At 40.8% G+C, this 22,780-nt stretch overlaps 2 protein-coding genes across 4 annotated transcripts in view; one reads left to right on the plus strand and one right to left on the minus strand.

Moving 5' to 3' along the window:
- Positions 1-77: 77 nt before the first annotated feature.
- Positions 78-10,581, minus strand: nek4 (NIMA-related kinase 4). Of its 3 annotated transcripts, none has more exons than XM_061833407.1 (16): positions 10,222-10,581; positions 9,124-9,390; positions 8,843-9,040; positions 8,666-8,773; positions 8,390-8,544; positions 7,723-7,867; positions 6,260-6,481; positions 5,773-5,823; positions 5,580-5,702; positions 5,362-5,505; positions 1,653-1,719; positions 1,412-1,512; positions 1,246-1,319; positions 930-1,138; positions 724-857; positions 78-564 (listed from the first exon to the last, which is right to left on the minus strand). In XM_061833407.1, the coding sequence occupies exons 1-16, from the start codon at positions 10,306-10,308 to the stop codon at positions 466-468; spliced, it is 2,184 nt and encodes a 727-aa protein (XP_061689391.1). In that variant the 5' UTR covers positions 10,309-10,581; the 3' UTR covers positions 78-465. The 3 variants fall into 3 exon arrangements, with proteins under 3 accessions (XP_061689391.1, XP_061689390.1, XP_061689389.1); XM_061833406.1 differs by having other exon boundaries at positions 1,246-1,316; positions 5,900-6,481; XM_061833405.1 differs by having other exon boundaries at positions 5,900-6,481.
- Positions 10,582-13,966: 3,385 nt separating this feature from the next.
- The window catches only part of camk1b (calcium/calmodulin-dependent protein kinase Ib), a 36,749-nt gene continuing 27,935 nt past the window's right edge, over positions 13,967-22,780 (plus strand). The window contains exons 1-2 of the mRNA XM_061833028.1: positions 13,967-14,063; positions 19,714-19,827. Of these exons, the coding sequence (XP_061689012.1) occupies positions 19,742-19,827 (86 nt within the window). The 5' untranslated portion in view covers positions 13,967-14,063; positions 19,714-19,741. The remainder of the gene's footprint in view (positions 14,064-19,713; positions 19,828-22,780) is intronic.

Raw genomic sequence — 22,780 nt, forward strand, 5'->3', positions numbered from 1 at the left:
CCTGTCCTTTCTTCTTTAATGTATTACAACGCTACAAGAACCATGAAAGCAAAAGGTCAAAATATTTTAAAGATTTGTCAGAAATAATTTTATTGTTAAAATCTATTGATACATCTCTACATTGTGTAAAAAAAAAACACCTTTAGAAGATACAATACAGATAAAATCTTCAATATTCTAGCTCTATTAATAAATTAACTAAATACTCCATTACAGCAAGATATGTGAAGTCCTTCAAAAGTTAATGAGAATGTTTGCATAGACAGCGGAAAAATACTAAACTATAACAAAGGATATAAACAATGTTGTACACTTATTTACATAGAACTGTTTCTCATGGTGTTGATACAACAGTAGCAGAAACAGGTATAAATGAGAATTTTTATCTATAGATAGGAAGTGGCACTTGTCAATGGCAATTGCCTCACTGGTGGTGGTTTTTTTTTTTTTTTTTACTATTATTTTCTAAACCTTGAAGGCGATCTCTTCAAAGAATTTCAGTTGTCTCACCATCACCGCATACACGTGATATTTTTCATCGCCCATCTGCTGACGAAGGCACAACTGCAGTGAGAGAAAAATTAATCAATAAAATGTTTTTGTTCTCTAACACTTGTCATATTAATTCTCTGGATTGATATGCAATTTCCACAGTGGGAAAAAAAAATAATTCAGGCAAAATGGACGTGATGTACATCATGTGGGGAATTTCTAAAAACATACTTCTAGTTTATCGTCATCCTCCTCCTCCATGATTTCCAGGACTTTGTCCAAGAGCTTGACCCCCAGGCCCTTCACTACATCAGTTCTCAGGAGTTCGATGGCCCTCCTGATCTTGTCTGGACCTGACGTAGAGCCTTTATAAATTGAAAATATTGTTAAACACACCACAACGATGACGATGTCACAGTTTGAGCGTAATATCTGACCTATTGGGATTTCCCCCAGTGATACGTTCTCTGCTTCCTGTCGAGACTTGCCGTGAAGCGCCAAGGTGTCCCTGTACTTCTTGTTCAGTTTGAATTCTGGCAACAACGTACAACCCGATTCATGTTTGTCCACCTCGTTTCCTTCCACCATCCTCAAAGTTTGGGTCATCATCTGGACTAAATCCTGTATGTCTTTGGTTTCGGCTCTCCTGCACACAACACATACGCATTGCCAATCTTAGAATGTAAATACTGTACTTACAAAAACAATTCACTAACTCTTATTTTGATGTCTTTCTCTGCTGTACTGCCTCACCTTTCCCTGCAGTCTCCCTCTGCATGCTCTGTGGAGCTTGTAGATGAGCTGTACTCATCTTCATCCTTTCCCTGCTTCAAGGAATTACACCAAGGTGTTGACATTTGTCATTTCTGGTTTTACGAATACTCTCATTGTAGGAGAAACGGCAAGTCCATGCCTGTACCTTATTGCTCTGAGTAATAACATCTGACACAGACTCGGCAATTTGAGTGTTGTGGTGTCGGGCCTTGGAACCAGGGACATCATGGCATACCCTTACAGCACCTGAAGGAGGAATTATTATAGTTCAATATTGATAAATGCAGTCTGTCATATCTCGTTAATTGAAAAAGCCCTGAAAATAAGTAGTGACTCTCATTTTGTTGTTCTTAATATAAAAAAACGTTTGTAAAATATCATTGTACCTGATTGGCTGGTAGTGTCTTGGGAGTGCCTCAATCTTCTTCTCTCTCTGGCAGATAGCGGCCGCTCCTGAAAGTTAACATTTAAGTTTATTTTCTGGCTCAAACAACATAATTATTCATCCATTCATCTTCTATAACTAGAGATGAAAGTGGACTTTTGTGAAAATTACTGAAAATACAAATGTGAGCACTGAAGGTGCGAAGTCCTGCAAGGGGGGTCCGGGGGTATGCCCCCCTGGGAAATTCTAAAAAAAAAAAATGGATGGCTGCGGTGTATTCTGGCGATATCTGTGAATAAAATTCAGACAAAAATTTAAATTAAAATTTCCAAGTCCTGACCAAAAAAAAAAATGGGCAGAAGTTCCCCAAGGGCCAAGCATAGATTATTTTGCCCCCCCATCCCCATATCACTGGATAGCGCAAAATCACTTTTGTCATTAAAATATGCTTAAAATATGCCAGTTTATCTCAAGACAAATGAATTAAGTGAACTATTCAGTAAAAAGACATCTAAATTTGTCTTTTTCCCCACACTATACATATTATAGTATAGATATAGAACATACACAAAAATATATCCTAGAATTTCTACACCGTATAGCGAAACATGTTAAAGAAGTTGATCTGTAGTAATTATTTTTAATGTTTAAGTTTCAAACTTGTTACATCGCATTGTACTGATACACTCGACCACATTCCTCACTATCTTAGATATAGATCTAGTAATACTAATAATATAATGAGTTGCCTTTAATAATATACATATATATGGCAGTCCCATATCTACAGGTGTGGTCAGTCATGCTCGCAGATAAAGTTGCCGGTGTGATTAGGGATCGCCTTAAAATAACTTAAAGGATTAATATAATATAACTGTAAATTAAAAATAAAATAAACAAATAGAAAACTAAAATTTAAACTCAGAAATGATCATTTCCAATTTCAACTGATATTAGTAGAACATGATATAAAACAGTATTTCAAACTTTTCATCAATAAAAATTCTTGATCTGAAAAACTTTATCTGAAGAAAAGTTAAATGCACTGGCCTGTCAAGGAATAAACACAAACGGTCTATACCCGCACTGTTTTGAAGATGCTGAAAGTTTAGTTCAAAATAATCGGCGTACGTGGCAACAAGCTAGCGATACATGTAACAAACATTCCTGTCGGCAATCGTGATGTGTTGTTGGGGGTGGGTGGGGGCACGCATCGCGGGGCTGCCGTAAATAGGAGGCCGGCTAGCTAAACCGCGCCTTTCCGTGCATGCGCTTGACGTATTGGCCACACCTGAATCAAGCGACGAGGTGGATGATAGTCTAACGTCTTTGTTTTTTTTTTTTTGGGGGGGGGGGGGCCCAAGCCGTCATATTGCCTCATGATCGACGCAATGAGCACCCCTGGTGCAACTGAATTTCCTTTCACATGGCTCATAATGTTGATGACTTTCGACGTAAATACGCTCGCAGTACGTGAAGCATCTCTGAACATGCGCTTTCGGCCTAACTTCCCTACATCCTCAGTACGGTTAACTTGCATTTCCTGTTTCCGGGTGAATACCGGTTGTTTTGGAGCAGGCTTGTTTAGTTAACAACGTTTATGAAATAAACACATAAATTAATGTCAAGGCTAGACAAAATAAGTCTACGACGTCTTGAGAGAATGCGAGGGGAGGGGCGTTACTGTTACTGGTGTTAGTGCCTCAACATGGCTACGCTCGTGAAAGCAAGACAACGAACTCAAACGCATGTTTGTTCAATGTTGTCAACTAATATCCGGATTAATTTCAGGCAATTTTTCCTCAATTTTCCGGAGGAATTGTCGTGAAGACTTGAAAATCCGGAGGACTTTCATCACTGTATAACACTTGCCCTCACGAATGTTGCAGGTGAGCTATAGGCTATCCCAGCTGCCTTCGGGCAAAAGGCAGGAAACAGCCTAGACTGGTCCATGTTGCGTATAGAGCTCGTGCACGTGACAGTTTGCTGGTCAAACCTAGCTGCTATCCACTGCGGGAGCCGTTGAACCAGAGCAGATTTTTCAAATTGCCCGAGACCTGTTGTGGTTGTCACAACACACGAGACAGATATTCAAAGAGATCATTCTATGGAATACCAGATGAAAAGACCAGAAAGGATCGATGGATTTCGGGAATTAAGCGTGATGGATGGTGCCCAACCAAATACACACACGCCTGTGTAGCAATCGCTTCATTTCAGTTGGGAATTATTCTTCTCAATCTCAAATTACCAAAAAGTATTAAAAATTGCCAAGTTGGCTCATTAGAGAAGAAAGGGGATTAAAAAAAACTGTCGCAGAGGTTTACGGAGGTTAAGCGTGGCTGCAATCGCTTCCGTGTACGTTCCATGGAAACGACTCCGTCCTCTTTTTTGTTTCTTTCAATCATAGTTAATGAATACAAGTTTGTGTTTGTTTATTTTCACCTTCTCAATGTCTAACGGTATCGGACAAGACTCTGGGCGTCGTGCTATAAGACATATTTTCATGTCTTCTCCAACCGACTTAGTATTGAGAAATGCTTAGCTTGACCAGCAATATGGCGAGGTAAACAAAAGTCACATGATTTTATGATGTAGGTGCACAAGCTCTATATATTATTGATCATTCACACTCGCAGCCACAATTATGGACAAGTTACAGTCTTCAATTAACATCAGCTTTTAGAATGTGGGAGGAACCCAAAGAACTGCCATCAAATATAAAGGCCATACCACAAGATGTAAACCACTCACTAGCAAAAAGAATCAGAAGGCCAGATTGTTTTTTTGCAAAGAACTACAGAGATGATCCACAACCATTTTGTAACAACGTTTTATGGCTTGATGAGACCAAGATTAATTTCTTCCAAAGTGATGGAAAGGCCAAAGTATAGCGAAAGAAAGGACGTGCTTATGATCCAAAACACACAAGCTCATCTGTGAAGCAGAAGGGAGGTAATATCATGGCTTGAGCTTGAATGGCTGCTTTTGGAATGGGTTCACTAGTTTTTTATTGATGATTTAACTCATCGTGGTAGCAACAGAATCAATTCTGAAATCCATAAAATCATTTTGTCTTTCAATTAACACAAAAAAGGCACCCAAACAATCAGAAGACGCTTTATCATGCAACAAGACAGTGACACAGAACACACTGGCAATAACACAACAAACAACTTCATCCGGGAGAAAAAGCGGAAGGTTATAGAGTGGCCATCTCAATCATCAGACCTAAACTCAATGGAGCATGCATTTTACCTTCTAAAGAGAGGATTGAAGGGAGAAACCCTCAGAAACTACACAAAGAACTAAAGGAGGTGGCAATAAAGGCCCGGAAAGTCACATGAGTAATGCTACATGTGACATGAACGGGTAGCAGGCTTGATGCAGTTATTGTGGAGGGGTTATGCCACCAAATACTTTTGGTTTTTCAATTTAATGTTATTCAATTAAAGTGAATTTAATAATCTCTGTCCCAATACTTAAATCACTTGAAAAGTGGGTGGGCCCAAACAAAAGGTGCTCTGTTCTGATTTGTTGAACATATTTAGATGTAAGAACTATAAAACAAAATGGGAATTCTTAACTTTTGTCTCATATTAATCTTTTGACCTGAAAGCAAAATGTCTTCAGCAGGAAACAAAAACAAAGGAATAGACTTGCCATGTCAATACTTTTGAAGCGGACTGTAACTGAGTTAAAATTTGTACCTTTGGCAGATTAAATAATCCAGCCCCACAAGATTTAGATGTCACACACTCATTCCTTTTCTTGCTCTCTGTGCTTCTCTTCCTCTCTTCTAATAATGGTTCGACAGGACGTGGAGGCAAAGGTCGGCAAGATGCTGCTTTAGTCTAAACGAGACAGATATCCTTGTAAAAGTATTTATAAAGACACTTTCTAATCAGGAATTCATTGATTATATTACCTTTTGCTGATCACAATTTGTCTGTTTTATCTCCCGCCCACTGTATTTCAGTGAGACAGTAGGTTCTTGGGCGGTTACACTCTGTGAGTTGATTTGTAAGGGAACCTTCTCTTCAGGAGGGTCCTTAACAGAGTAGAGTACATGAAAACCTTCATAGTTGTCAGAGGTCAAAGAAAGTGTACACTTTTCTTACAAGTGTTGGAGGGAATGGTTCCAGCAACTTGTCCGTGGACTCCAAATTATCCTAAAAAGGCAACAAAACGTGTGAGGAGATATTCCTGCAAACAACCAAATATATCTCTAAAGATAATATAAGTTACTTGTGCGTCTCCATGTCCTGTTTGAGCTCCGTTGAGAGGATTGAAGGAATTATTTTTACACTCAGGCTTCTCTTCTATTTTTTCTAAGGTGATTCTATGTGCAGATCTCTTCTCCAAACATGTTCCTTGCTCCATTTCTACTTTACAGTTCGACATGTTAGCTTCTTTAAGGAGCTCCATTGTGTCATCTTTTTTATCATTAGCTCCCACCTTTTTCTCAAACAATGAAAAGGTGTCCCGAAATGGACAAAATCCATTTGATACATTCCTGTCATCTACTCTCCTCCTGCCAGCTGCTGATACAGGCTTCAGTGGGGGCTTAACATGCATAGGAGGGGGCAAAGGCTCCTTTTTCTTCACCTGGTGCTGTGCCACAGCCAATTGAGGTGTGTCTAATGGGATCTTTACTGCGTCTGCATCGTGCTGTGGACACACGTCAACTTGGACGTTGCTGATGCTTGCCATGGATGTGATGCTGCTTTTGAGAGCATCAGGTGAGGACGGCTTAGGGAGCGGAGTTATCTCAAGCGGGTTGCAATCTGTGGGACCTTTGAGATTTTTGAGGTGCTGTGATTTGTCTTTCTGTAGAACGAATATACATAAAACATAATCACCAGAAAAGTACAACATAAATACTGTTTCAGGGTTTCAAAATATTTATAAAAATACTCCCAAAAGTCATCAGCTGAGATTATCAGATGTGCCACAGAAAATGATCTCATTATACAGTTGGTCTGAAAATTATTTATCCACTACAAATGTAACTTTGTTTATCTGTCAATACCAGTGACATATAGTGACAGACTGGACAATTAAATACTGATTCAGTAGATGAAAGAGTTTGGTAAAATTAACATGTGGATCCGCCTGATGCCATTCTTGCAACAGAATAAGAACTTTGTGTTCAACAAAGTTAGTTAGCCTCATTGAGCAACACATTCAGCAATGTAAGGAAACATCTATAATGACACCAGTCCATTACATCTACAAGATATGACGACACTCTGGGATCTTGTTTGTAAGTTAATAAACTGTTCCACACACCCCAATAAAATGATGGGTCTCTTCAATGTGTTTCCTTCATTTTTTGTTTTTCCTGGATTTAAGTCATTTTTGCATCTCCCACTGCCACCATATAGCACTCATAACTCAAGTTTCCGCTTACGAGTCAAAAAAAAAAAAAAAAAAATAGCCACTGAGCCTCTTGCTTCACCACTATCAATTTTAGGGTGTCCATCCATTCATTTTCGAAGCCACTTCGCCTCACAAGGATCGTTGTATCCGAGCCCAGCCCCAAGTTTGGTGGGATAGTCTCTAGCACTCCCGTGACCCTTGTGAGGATCAGCTTCTTGGCAAATGGGTAGAAGGATGGACACTCTACCACAACCAGTCAAGCTCCAAGGATAATGGTTGCCAGTTGGGGACCCCGTAAGCATAGTAATAGGGTGGCTGGTCTATTTTCACATTTGTCTTGGTTGGATTTACTTAGTTATTGCAAGTCATCACCACCCTACCACCCACCCCCCATACCTAATCGACAATTATTTGACTTGTGTTTAAATATCTACAATGTCTACAAAGATTGTTTTGCTGTGGTTTTCACCCTTGGTCGCTTTGCCCACCCTGTCCCCCTGTGTGTCCCCTCAAATGCTTTTGCTGCATTTTCAATAAACAGAATAATGTTAAAAATGTAAAAATAAGCACAAACCACAAATGCATAGAGAGCCACCATTCTGGAAGGCCATCCAGCTGAACATGATAAGTTTCTTCTTTCTAATGGGCTAGTTTGTCATGTTTAATATTTTAGTACTACATTCACTTACTTGTTTCAACCTGGGAATGTTTTCCAGCTGAGGATTTGGAGGGAGTGGCTCTGGTTTTGGCTGAGGCAGTGCCACATTGGCTACATCGTTGCTGCTGATGTACCCGCTGCCACCAACAACTTTCTTTTTTGACTTGGTAGTTTTTCTAAGCAGCAACACAAATGGATGAAGAAGCACAGCAGGAAAGGGTTATTATCAACTGTTAATTAAAAAAAAAAAAAAAAAAAGTGGGTGGAAAATATACCGGTAACTGAGACCGGTGGAATATATGTGCCGAGGAAGTGACTCTTACCAATCCGGCCCTGTTAGCGCTGCACTAGCGTGTTACTGCTGTCTCTCAGTGATTTTTACTGGTATGTTTTTATTTTAACTGGCCCTGTTAGTGCAGCACTAGCGTTAGCACGGCGGTGATAGCATTAGGGTTAGGGCGCCGGCGCTAGCGTTAAACTCTCTATATGCCTTCTTTCTTTGTAAAAATCTCGTGTTTCAATGTGGGCACTTGAAGCTTTTACACAGGTGTGGCGTATGTATGTACCAAATGATATTTCCTTTACAAATGTACTGGGGGAGGATTATAACAAGGTGCACTCTGTAGGCCGGGAATTACGTTATATCTGAAAACAATACAAAACTCTGATCAAACAAATGTAGTAGTTGTCTTTCTTACTCTTTGGTGGCCTCCAGGAACATGGCAATTTGTCTTTTGATGTAAGGATGCCGCAGGATAAGTTTGACATCTGGCCGGTCATCCGGTCTTTTACACAACATGCTCTTGATTAGCTCCCCTAGCTGGGGGTCGTACTTACTTGGCATCTGTGGGAGCTGAGCGACGAAACCACTCATGAAAAGTTGAACATTACTGCAGATTTATAGGTAATAAGTAAGTAAATAAATTAAAGGTTAGGTTTTTCTTATACACACGTGAAACAAAAATTGAACCAACCCTTCCTTCGACAATGCGATACACCAGTGAGTTCATATCCTTGGCATTGAAGGCATGTTTTAGTGTAGACATTTCATACACACAGCAACCCAGGGCCCATACATCAGACTGGAAAAGAAAATATATCACTTGTCAAGCCTTCCAGGACAAAACAGTATTATGAGATAAAGGTGATACCTTGTGATTGTAGGGTTTATTAGAGAAGAGCTCTGGACTCATGTAGTAAGGTGTCCCGATAAGTGTACTGGCCATATCATTCTGGTTCTCCAATACACGTGCGATACCGAGGTCCCCAACTTTGATGATGTTGGTCTTTGTCAGGAAGATATTCTGTGTTTTAAGGTCCCGATGAAGAATGTTCCGTTCATGAAGGTACTGAAAGAGAACACAGAAGAAGTGACCTGGGGTCTGCTTTATGGTCCAGATTTATTTGACTTTCACATAAACATGCAACATACCTGAAGCGCCATGGCAATCTGAACGAACCACTCCACCACCTGCCTCTCTGGTAGCAGCTCGCCCTTTTGTTGTTTGAGTCTGTGATAGAGGTCGCCGCCTTCACAGAAGCCCATCACGATGTAAAGTTGGAGGTCTGTCCCTTCCCAGGATTCCCTATATGTTACGATGTTGGGATGTCGCAGCTGGGACAAAAGCTGCGCCTCCTGCTCTGCACCCCGACGTTCCCGTTTTGAGGAGGTGGTTAAATTGAGCTTTTTTATGACATACTGTGGGGTAGGAATTGTCAGAATTAGTTCAAATATTTTTATTGATGCGTAATGAAATTTGTTTACCGATTAAATACACTAAATATATGGTCGTCTTCATGACACATCAATCCATTTTCTATGCCGTTAATCCTCATGAGGGTTACAGGTGAGCACAAATGGACAAACCATTCAGTCACATTAACACCTGTAATATTTTTGGGGTGTGGGAGTAAAATCCACACAACAGAGGAGAACCTGCAAACTCTACACAGGAAGGCCCGAGCCAAGATTGGAATGCCAAAACTCAAAACCTCAATAACCCAATGTGCTGTCCCACTTCATTTAACGCATACTAAATTCACTTCACTGTGGGTGATTTTCTGTAAGAATTTACGCACTTCACAAGTGTTTGTAACCTGTAAAATAGTGTGTAGCCTTGGAACAATGCAGGAGGAAATGCAGGCGAATTACTAGTTGAAGAGAAAATACTTGATAAAGTGCTGCTACTCCTGCTTGAAGCACCCAAAATGACTTACATTATAATACAACCAGTATTTTTTTTATTATTATTAAGATTTCTACTGCTACTAACACTGCTATAACATTAGATTTAAAATGAGCTTTTTAAGATGCTCACAATGCCTGCCTTGTAGTTAATATTGATCATGTGAATAAGCTCACTTCACTCCAGAGGCTTTAACCTTAACCCATTGCACGTAAACAAACTTAGCACTTCAAAGCTAGCTGCTACACTACGCTAGCTCTACCTAAATGGGTATTTTTTTTAACAATTGCGCAAATCTTTCTTGCCATAGAAAGGCTAAGATTCCATTTAGGAGCGTATCTCACCTGTTTTCGGTCTGTTCTGTGCTTCACCAAGTTCACCTCCCCGTAGCTCCCTTTCCCAACTACTCTGATAAAAATATAATTATCCATCGTTCTTCAAGGCTCTTCATAACCGGGCCGGTCAACACGGACGCCCCTCAGCATTTGCTCCGCGAGGATACGTGTTAACATGACCCATATGGAACCCGTAAAACCGACCCAAAAAATGCCTTGGATAAAAAGTTGGACACAAGCCTAATGGGAAAATAGGATTTTGAAAAGACAGGAAACCATTGGTAGAACTTTTCGTCACTAGGCAACTGGCAGCCGACGACCGCGGCAAATTCCACTAAGCACTCCAATAGGAGCTTACTGCCATTTACCGACCAAAAAAGTGAACTGCATGCTACATGTTTTTATTTTGCTCATGTTGTTCGTGTTTTTGTGTGTTCGTGCGTGTGTGTTCGTGCGTGTGTGCGCGCGCGCGTTCGTGTGCGCGCGTCTGTGCGCGCGCGGTTGTGTGCGTCCGTCCGTGTGTGTGTGTGTGTGTGTGCGTGTGCGTGTGCGTTGCGTGTGTGTGTGTGTGCGTGCGTGCGTGTGTGTGTGTGTGTGTGGTGTGTGTGTGTGTGTGTGTGTGTGTGTGTGTGTGGTGTGTGTGTGTGTGTGTGTGGTGTGTGTGTGTGTTGTGTGTGTGTGTGTGTGTTTTAGGGGCGGTAGGTGGCAGCCTGGCAATCGGAAATTACGTCCTACAACTCTTGAACGCAACTCCGAGATCGAGGTCTGTTCTGCTAAATAATCAAAATACTGACTATGTTATTGACACTTGATCCACGACAACAATGTCCTATGCATAACGTATATAGATATTAAACAGCTGGGAGCTAAATGGCAAACGCAAGCCAGCTTCATTAGGTCCACAGGCACAAAATGAGAGCCGAAGCTTTGGTGCAAAAGGAAATAATAAGGGGGGAAAGACAGATCACGCTCAGACATGAGTTCATTTGATACTTGCTTTCATTGTTACAGATGTCTCTGTAACTATAGGAGAAGCTGAATTTAGCTATGTTTTTTAACAAGCGCTTTTAAAAAGAGGTTAATTTGACCCTTATGAGGATAAGCGGCTCAGATAATGGATGGATGATTTGTATTAAAATTTCAAATGGGCTGAAAACTACAATTTCATTGAGTTAAATAAAAGAAATGAAAAAAGATTCAGAATGGGGAATAATTTCTGCCTCCCTAGTGCTGGAAAAGGGCCACGTACATACATGGTCAAGGTCCTTTCTTAAACACGGTCCACTGAGTATTTACATCCATTTTCTTTTGCCTCTTATCCTCATGAGGGTCACGGGGATTGCTGAAGCCTATCCCAGCTGTAAACGGGCAGGACGCAGGGTACACGCTGAACTGGTCGCCAGCCAATCGCAGGGCACATGGAGACAAACAGCCACACTCACAATCACACCGAGGGGCAATTTAGAGTGTCCAAATAATGTTGCGTGTTTTTGGGATGTGGGTGGAAACCGGTGTGCCCGGAGAAAACCCACGCAGGCACGGGGAGAACATGCAAACTCAACACAGGCGGGGTCAGGATCGAACCCGGGACCTCAGAACTGTGAGGCCAACGCTTTATTTACATTATCAAGTCTTGTAAAATTATTCCAGACATTTTTTTCCTAAAATGAGATGACTACAATGTTTTCATTCGACTATAATGAGGGTAAGCGATGAACAAATGAATGAATTTACAGGTACTTTTTTATTTATGTATTTATGATAAATAAAATAAATAATAATACATACATAAAATGTGATGATAAACAACATACATTAATACATGAAATACATAGAAAAAAGAAAACCACATTAGTTTTTCATTTTTATTATATTAATGAATAATAATACAATTTCTAATTATTTAATTTATGAAATAATTAATTATACAATTTAAATGGGAATTAATTATTTTAAATATATAAGTAAAGTGTTTTACAATATTCATCCCAATTTTGAGGTACTGGAAAGGTTTGCCAACCCCATGCATGATACGAGGTATAAACACTTGATTCATGACATCAACGTGGCAGATGGCTTCTATTTTTTGTAGCCACCAGAGCGCAAAAATGAGCAGATCTTGATTTTGATTCAAACACAAGGCTCGTTGTGAGTTTTTGCCAATTTGGAAGACTCGGCAGAGACCAGCTGGGCTCACCGGGTCAAAGAGTGGGTGTCCCTTCACATGTGGCTGGTGCAAGTGACAATTTGGTGCTCGAAAGGCTGTCTGAACTTGTGTCATTGTCATTCTATTTTTCCAAATTATCCCAATGGCTGTCACGCAGCTGAGGTGTCGGGGTGGATATGAAACATTGGGGTTCGATATAGATACATGAGGTCCGTGAACAGTTGCTATCACAAGGTTAGTGTGTATTTACGGGGACACATGACAAGACCAGGGTGGAACGGTGGATCAGCTTGTAAAGCGTTGGCCTCACAGTTCTGAGGTCCCGGGTTCAATCCCGGACCCGCCTGTGTGGAGTTTGAATGTTCTCCCGTGCCTGCGTGGGTTTCCTCTGGGCACTCCAGTTTCCTCCCACATCCCAAAAACATGCAATATTAATTGGACACTCTAAATTGCCCCTCGGTGTGATTGTGAGTGCGGCTGTTTGTCTCTATGTGCCCTGCGATTGGATGGCAACCAGTTCAGGGTGTACCCCGCCTCCTGCCCCTTGACAGCTGGGATAGGCTCCAGCACTCTCCATGACCCTCGTGAGGTTAAGCGGCAAAGAAAATGGATGGATGGATGGATGGATGGATGACAAGAGCAGTGACAATGCTCCAGTCACATCTTCCGTACAGATATGTCTCTCTATAAGACTGTCATAGTGGAGCATTTAAAGGGAATGAGAGGAGCCACTTATATTGGTGGTGTGTTCACTTCCATAACGGGGCAGACTGCCCTTTTATAAATACGTCGGCTTGCACCCAACTTTGCGACAATCAGGTCTAACCTGCCGACAGGCAGGTTTAGGTTGCCCGCCACGCTGGATTTCACAAAAACAGAGCTTGCACTCATATTTAACGTTAGCTTCACGTTAACGAATGATTGCAAATCAGATGTGCTATCACTTGATTAGGTGTACATGGGAATAAGTGGGAATCTGTGCATTTGGTATCTGGGCCTTCATTGGGGATTTCCCCAACGTAATCCACCTCTTAATATCACGTGTCCTAATTATAAAACCATTAATACTACACAAAGCGTAATATAGCACCACACACACACAAATCTATCATCCACATACATACAAGACTACTAGAAGCAGTGAAGCCCAGGAAAAAAATGACAAAAGTGTGTAGTTAATGAATGCAATTTCACATTGCTTGAATGCTTCTAACTTGTTGCACATCTAATAAGAGCCACAGATTTTGTGCAAAAATTAAGATCCAAGTGGTGTAAGGGATGCTATCATTTGTAAACCACTACAAAGTACAGTATGATGACATTCATGAAAAAATAAACGTGTAGATATATAATTGATTGTATTTTCTATCTCAAGATCTACTTGTTGAGATCATAAAAATGAAAAAAATCGGAAGGTCGAAGTGGCCAATCGCGTACCAAGAGATTACCTGTGTGCCCGAGCTCCACCTTTGATTGGTGCATACTCGTAGTTCGCCCGCCTGCCAGTGACGTAATCAGAAGTGCCGCCCTTTTGGCAGTGAGAGAGGGAAGCGACGCAAAAAATAGAGAGCGAGGGAGAGTGAGAGGGAGAGGGGGGCGGGGGTGGGCGTCGCGGGTCTGACAACTTGGGGACAGACGCGCTCCAAGCTCGGTCAACGGACATCTCGTCAGTGTCACGCCGCAGGTAGGACAGGCTGCCGCCGGTACTTTTAGGCAGGACCCACTTGTAGGCTGGCCAAATGTCGCCTGTGTTCAAATGTTAGGGTGGAAGAAGGCGCGCTCAATTTTACTCTCACTTGTGGTGGCGTCACTTTCATTTTGACAATATACGCGTGGACTGGGGGTGGGGGTGGTGGGGGGCACGCACGCAACCCTCTCACCGTATAAGCGGCTTTATTAATCCTCAAGTCATGGTCTCTCCGTGAACTGCATGACCTCAAGTATCCTGTCATGTCTTTTCCTTTCCTCACAGTACTGTGTGCCCCTCTCCCTCGTCTGCCTGTTTTCTTATCAATTGATAAAGTAGATTCGCAGGTTGTATAAGAATTCGAGTGCATGCTGCCTTGTCGACAGGAGTGTCAAGTGAGCAAACAGGAAATCTATTCCAGTTCTGTGTTTACACCGCGCCATTTAACATTTGTCACTAGCTATATGAAGTCAACATTTTGTGTAGTTTCTGTATCAATATGACCTTGGTTTTTCAATACGACAATGTACCTTACGGTTTTATTTTCTGTACAGAAGCCGAAAGGTCACTTCTTGTTTATATTCCAAATGTCCCGAGAACAACGACAAGAGAATCGAAGCCAATGCTTTTACCGTTGAATCTTAAAATTTCAAGACATAGCGCTGTAATATTAATTACTGCCACACCAGGGACACTTTATCATTTACAGTAGATTCCCAGCAGTGTTGGGTCACATGTTGGATAGTCTTGGAACTCAAGGCCCGAGGACCACATGTCACCGAGGACACCATTTTATGTGGCCCACAAAAGCAATTCATGTGCATCAACTTCCATGATTCTTGCTCAAATCTACACCAAAATTTCACGTTGTCATATGTAATAAACAATCAAGTTGCGCTATAACAATCTATTATCCTGGTCTTATAATTTCAATCCAAGTTATCCCTCAATTTGTTGTGTACATGTAATAATTGGATGGAGCATCTATATGGTTTCGCTTACTTAACAACAACAACAACAGGAAATCCTAACTAAAAAAAAAAAAAAAAAGGACAAAAATGAGTTTGACACCCCTAATGTGAGTTTGCTTTTGTCACGTATCTTCAGGTGTACTGTACATTGTTCTACACTTTCTCTCATTGCTATTGATGATACTGTCACCGGTTTTGGAATTGTTCTTTTTTGGGGCGTTCCCTTCATGCTCCTTGATCCCTGTATTTTCATTTTGTATTCGTGTGTTTGACTGTCCCGTTCAATAGACGGGTGAAAGGGCATCGGCGACTGCCTTCACTCGACCGGCTTCGTATCCGAAACTCGCTCCTCAGTCAAATTTTGCCTTGCCGAAAAAAACAAGACAAAGCAAACAATTGATAAAGTGGCTTTTAACCCAAAAAAGAACTTTCGCGATTTGTGTATACTTGTCTATACATGACCAAAATAGATCCAAGCCATAGGATGGACATCAAAAAGCAGTGATTGCACTGTTGGTATTGTGATTGTATCTAAATTATTCAACGGCTATGTAAAATATTTGAGACATAGACCAAATGCTAGATTTCCTTCCTAACACCGTGAATACTATGGAAATCTTCACCATGCTTGATATCGATACCTCAACCTGGCCATTGATTCCTTACGTACCCATAGAGCATCCAGAATGGGACATTAAAGCTGCGGTGTTAAATCATTCAGGTCATGTAGCCATGAAATGACGAGTCTGACCTCACGAGACACTGAATGAGGATGTTAATCACTTTGGAAACTTTAAAATAACAATTTGGCTACCAGTAAAATGAATGCATTTCCTGGAACGGACTCATTGGAAGTACGTATGCTCGAAACTTGGCAGCAGACTCGCTCTAACTTTGGTGGTGTGCCACTGTTATTTGTGGAGATATGCATGATGCAGTGTGACAGGTGCGTCTGGATCAATATTTAGACACGGTTTAAGACAAATATCCTCCGTGCAAGTTGGCTTTTTTTCCTCCTTTGCTTGGTTTGTTTGTGATGTAATGTGTGTACAAATGGTCACTGTCGAACGGCGCACACGTCATTGTGTTATTGTTATTGTGTATGTGTCTCTTCCGTCCATGCTCATCACAGGAATGGGAAACCAGTGAGTACAGTCACTCTCTTCGTGTCCACCCGCAACGAGGCTGTGTTTTGCATGCTGTGTATGTTTTGACTTGAAGACTCTGTTGTTCTTCTTCTTCTTGTTCTTGTTGTTTTTGCTATTATACATCTTCTGACCTCACGTTTTTCCCCAGTTTCCAACAAGGTGACTCCATCCACAGAACAAAGGTTGTGTCGCCAGAGGACATGATTTGTTCTCTTATGATACCCGCATGTGTTTCTCCTCTTCTTTCCCTCATTTTCACAAATATTCCTCTGAGTATGTTGCAATGTTTTTACCCTCACTTTGCTCCAATATTTCAATGGAGTCTGCTTTCGACTCTTTATTTAACAGATATGTATTTTTCTTGCTCTTTGTTTGAACGCTGTGCGATAATAATGTTTAACAGAGCCCAAAGTAAAATTAAAAGGGTGGCAGAAAAAGTCCTCAGTTGGATGTTCCTCATTTTCTGGTTTCCTGTCTAGCAGCATTCAGTGAAGCCTAAGAATTTACGAATAAAAAAGTGAAGCAACTTTCTTTTATTTTTCTTCAGCGTAAGAATCATGAAAAACAAGTGGAGTGATGAGGAATTTAAAATGGCGTGATCAGTTTACAAGTCTTCAAGTTTTCTGAAAGACTGTAGTAATGTGAGTTTAACTTGGTAAGATAAAGTGTTTTAAATGGGCTTGGTAAATGAGCTTTCACTTGTAAAGCGCTTTTTTAAAAATTCCCACCATGTGACGTTGTCAGTGTCGATATCACAACACGCTTGGTAAAGGTGGAAAGCTCACATTTACAACCAATGCCTGCTACTAAGAAGAGATGGGAGGAAAGTAAGTGAGACTTTGTACAGAAAACTTTTTAATTGCATTAATTCCATGAGGGGCAGACACAAAACCAAATAGTGTCTAGAAATATAATAAGAAAGAGATTCACTCTTTAGCGAGTTACCAATGGTATAAAGTTGTTTGGGGTTTTTTGACTTTCAGTTCCTCCCTTCAGGGGTCACAGAGTGAGTCACTCGCATGATTTGTTTGGCCCAGTTTTTACCTCAGATGCCCTTCTGGATTCAACCTTCTCGTTTATGCAGGCACTGGGGAACTCCAGTTAGGTGTTGGCTCATCAAACCAACACCATTTACGTGAAAAGCAGCACCATGCAACTCTATATTACAGCGCTGTAATACAATATTGAATAATTATATTGTAATACTATCTTTATTATTGTGGAACAAAGTATCCAAAAAGAAATGCTTATTAAAGAACCCAAAATCTGTTGCACATGTAAAGATCTCCCATTCCATGATTAACACTGTAACCCGAATAGATTGATACAATCCACAATGTAAACAATAATTTTGATGTCAGATATAAATAGACTGCTGTTGTAATAGAAGGATTACAATCTTTATGATCATGACAAATGTATGCATGTGTAGTCAAAATACATGCTTTTTTACTAATCAATACATAAAACAGATTTAGTGGCATACACTGGAACAAGGGGGCTACTTTTTATGCATGAGAGCAGTCGAGTGTATTGATGTCACAGCCGTGAAACTGGCGGATAATATAGATGGATGGTCCATGTCTGGTGGCTTCAACCAGGCTCCCACGCAGTAGCAGGCCCCAAATTGGCTGGCCTCATAGATCAAAACATTGGAGAAAAACAATCATGAAAACATGATTAAGGTACAGTACTGTACTTTGAATGCTTTCCCTTTAGTCATTACTGGATACATTTGACATTTTCATATTTAACTGAAGGAAACTTTGAGGCGTCCTGCAAACTGAAGTTGAGGAAGTAGCATTTATCTTAGATGCTTATCCAGCCTTCCACCTATTGGTTGGTTTGGAATTCATGCACACACAATGCAGCACCTGTCACAACATGACAAAAGTATTTCCAAACTACAAGACATCCTATGTGCGAATTCATATTGTTTCAATACTTACACAGTATTACTTAGCCATTACTTGATGATTATGCAAAATGTGTACAGTATTCTGTAGGTACAGTAGTTGTATAGAACTTCACATCACGTCTCCACCCACCAAAGTTACCGCATGATTTGCATCTCAGCTGCCACTTGCTGTGAGACACTAAAGCAATTTGGACTCTCAAATACCATTGAAGCTCCATTTAGGTTTCTATGACGACGCATATGAAGCTGCTGGCGTAGGGAGCGAAAGGGGCCACAATGTGTGTGTGTATGCATGTGTGACAAGTATATGCTATTAAGATCTGATAAAATCTGTTCTATTAATGTCAACAGCCATATAATACCACTCATATGCACACAATTCCACCTGTATCAATAAGTGACTCTGAGCTAATTGGAGATTATTTTATATGGGGCTATTTTATTGTCTCCACCAAACGAAAAGTTACATCATCTTTTAATGCTTGACGGGGAAGTAGCTGCTGGCACCAGGAACTAAAGAGGCGTGAGGCACGCAGATATGAACTGGGCTATTTTTGTCCGTCAGGTCTTAAGTTGGAAACACTTTGTGGTTTTTGATGATGATGTCTGTGACAGCTAGGTGCTCTGTGATGAGCCACTCACAAAGATTGATGGTGACAAATGTCTGAATCCTAAAATTCCAAACAAGAATTAGCTGCACACACATTACTCTTGAAAAAAAAAAAGTGATCTGAGGTCATTTACACAGGCTCTTTTTTTTTTGGGGGGGGGAGGGGGTCTTGTCTGCCATAAATTTCAATCTTCCTTTCATAAAATGTGTGAGTAAGGACAAGCTTGCCACCATATTTTTTTCAAAGAAATTCCTGTATCTTGCTGAAGACATGCAAGGTTTGACGAGGTCTCTCGGGATTTGCCTTGTGTGATGGCAAGTAGGACAATCATCAGCTCCAGGTTTCTGTGCAACATTAAAGGGGTGTTCTACTTTAGATGTTCCGATATACAACATTCTGACACATATATACACTTCCTTACTGCAGTGCATGAAGCGTATCCTCCAGTATTTGCCAATTGGGCTGATGCAAACCCAAGATAACAAGCCTAAAAATCAAACTATTGACAGAACAACAGCCTAATGCCTCCAGAACTTTCTCACTGAAAATAAAGTATGTAGACTATTTCTGAATAGAACATCATGTACTGAATTTATGGCTAGTCCTGGAATATTATCTGATATTGCTTCTGTATTATAGCTCCCACATTTGCAGATTTAGCCGTCGCCATTATCATTGGTAGTCTCCTTGGTTACCTTGTTCATTAGCCACACTTGCACACTGTGAATGTTGGACACATTCAGTGCTAAGTTGGCCACGTAACATTTATTTGGCTAATGTTACATGACTGCATCTATTTCATGGGACTGAAAATAATGTCCCATGAATGACACGAGCAAGAACACGAGTCACAATCACAACTGACTACCTCCATGAGCCCATGCTACGTCACAGCCGAATACAGTACTGTATTTTCATTGAGATCCCATGTGACAGATGCGAACTGTTTGGGGTAGTAATGATTACTTTTTCTCCTCGATCCTTTTTGTCCATCTTTAGTATCGTTTCTGACCGTAACAACAAGAAGATGCCGCTGGGTGACGACTGCCATACTTGGATGAAGAAGAGATCAGACGTGAAGGAGCATTATGACTTCAAAGATATCCTCGGAACGTAAGTACAATTGTGGTTTTATCAGCGGTAAAGGTTACATTGTTCTAGATTCTACTCTACCATTGATATTGTTGTTAGTCAGACAGAGTATGTGGTTTGTCTGCAATCTCAGCGTTTTTGTACAGAAATCTTATAGCTGCTTGAGAATTCAGATGATCAGATGGTTGCAGTCTTTTCTTTGAATCAACTCATGGAATTACTGGATTGATAAAAATGGTATTGTGGACTGCTCATTGCAATTGTATGAAAATAAACACAATTTGTGCAAGAACAGTAGGGAAAGTGTGGGTGTTGAAACCTTTCACTAGGAAAAATGTACGTGTTAAAAGACACACATCAACAATGGCTGCGATGCCCCTGAATGTAGCTTAACTTTTAATAGCTGATATCATTACAGTATCTTCTTCAATGGCCCCCGCCAACTAATAGAGACTGAATCAAGAGTGACTTTGGTGTTTGCAGCGAAGTACTTCATACCATATCCCCACCAAATATGACTGATAAACAATTCAACAAAAGCAAACATTTTTGTAACAATCATTACCAGAATATCAATTATTTTGCACGTCCCCAATTCTGACACCATCTAATGACTACGATATAACCCTTTCACATTCTCCTGCTTTGAGAGAACTTTGTATTGCTCATTAACTGTTTACTGATCTTAGTGTGGGTCATTATTCCATAAATCAAATACAGCACTTTTTTCATTATTATCATGTAATCATGTATAACATTTTTCCAAACTTTTGCCTCTAGAAAAAATGCATACTCATATTAAAATGGAACTCGTGAATTTTGAATGCATTGGTATGGTCTCTTCCAAGTCTTTTAAAGTCAAATAAAAAGTACTTCAGTTTCGTTAGATTTGCAGCAAGTCCATCGTAAAAAAACGCAGCACACTAACTCAAGCTTATGATGTCCATTTTATGACACTGCCTGATGACACAATGTCAACAAACGCTCCACAAAGATTTACTGCGTACGGAGAGGCTATCGCCCTGCTGTTGGCCTGTAAATAATTGTTGCTGGAACTTGAGAAAGCCTCTCAAAGAAATGCACTTACTTTAAACTGTTGTGAAAAAGCCATGACAGCTCTGTACCTTGGAGCTGAGTGGACACATCAGTGACAATAAAAAGATGAACATGATACACATCCCATAGATAACAGTTGCATTGAATTACAATAGTTTGTTCACGTGGCCAAAAGAGTGTAATCCAATGAATATTGACCAACACAAAACCATGAACAGCAAAGAATCATAAAGGACTGGCTAAAAAGACGTGAAATGCCTTCAGTAATTTGACACCTCACTGCAGAAAGTGACATGCACTAGTCAACCTTCTTCCATGCTTTCCCGTCTGCTCGAAAATAGGCACTATACTAACTTGAACTTCAACAGCTACGAGCTGTGGAAAGCTCAGTAGTACGCCTAAATACTGTCGCTAATCCTTGCCTCAATGACAGTGACTAAAGTACACTTCTGACAAGTATCATCATTAATAAAGCTAATCAGGCGACACTGAGCATGAAGAGAGAAAAGGAGAAGATGGAGAAGTCATGATAACTGCTAATCTCATGTAAAATGGAGGGCAGCGAAACATCAGATAAGTTAGTACAATACACTTCAAACAAGTCTGGGTGGAACAGAAATTACGGCGGCAAGTAATCAACTATGAAGAGCAAATTAGCAGATAAATTAATATTCTGTGTAGAGAGAATCTACACAGCCTGCGTACATGTCCAAAAACCTGAACCAAATCAGTACATTCCAGCATACATCAGCCAGGAGAAGCCTCTAAGGTCCAAATGTATAGTTAGCAATCTTATTTGTGTTCATTTGCATTAACTTTGCACCATAGGTTGTTGAGTTTTTATTTTTAGTTTTATGATCTCTACATTATATCTTTTATTTTCTCCTTTCTTCTTGTATTTATTTTATAAATCAATTTAGCTTTGGGAAGGGTCCACATAACCCATTCAGAAATCATGTCATGGCATTATCCAAGATACTTATCCTCACAAAGGTTGCAGGAAAGCTGGAGCCTATCCCAGCTAGCTTCTGGCAAAAGGTGGACTACACCCTGAACTGGTCGCCAGTCAGTTGCAGGGCAGATATCGACACCATCACTGAGCGGGAATGGATCCCACGCTGGCCGCACCAAAAGCAGGCGTGTGCACCACTACACCATCAGGGATATCCTTCAATATATTTTCTTTTCCACTTATCCTCACAAGGGGCGCGGGGAGTGCTGAAGCCTATCTCAGCTGTCAACGGGGTACACCCTAAACTGGTTGCCTGCCAATCGCAGGGTACATAGTGACAAACAGCCCCACTCACATTGAGACCTAGGGGCAATTTAGAGTCTCCAATGAATGCATGTTTTGGGGATGTGGGAGGAAACAGGAGTGCCCGGAGAAAACCCTACACAGGGACGGGGAGAACATGCAAACTCCACACAGGTGGGTCCGATATCGAACCATTTTCTACACCGCTTATCCTCACTAGGGTCACGGGTATGCTGGAGCCTATCTCAGCTAACTGCAGGCAAGAGATGGGGTACACCCTCAACTAGTCACCAGACAATTGCAGATCACATATAGACAAAGAAGGATTTGCTCTCACATTCATACCTACGCACAATTTACAGTTGACAGTTAATATACCATGCATGTTTTTGGGATGTGTGGAGGAAACCAGAGGACCCGGAGAATACCTACACAGGCTCTGGGAGAACATGCAAACTCCACACAGGCGAGAATGGATTTGAACACGGTCCTCAGAACTGTGAGGCAGCTGTGCTAAGCAATCATTCCCCGTGCCGCGTTATAATTGTCTCAATCATGTCGCCGTATATTCCTTTGCTGTGAAAGGATTAAAATTATACTACGTTATGAATTTAGGCCTTATCGCCTAGCCTGAGTGAAACACTGAATACAGATTCATCTCTC

Source organism: Syngnathoides biaculeatus, chromosome 10 (assembly GCF_019802595.1).
Source record: "Syngnathoides biaculeatus isolate LvHL_M chromosome 10, ASM1980259v1, whole genome shotgun sequence".
In the NCBI taxonomy this organism is placed as follows: domain Eukaryota; kingdom Metazoa; phylum Chordata; class Actinopteri; order Syngnathiformes; family Syngnathidae; genus Syngnathoides; species Syngnathoides biaculeatus.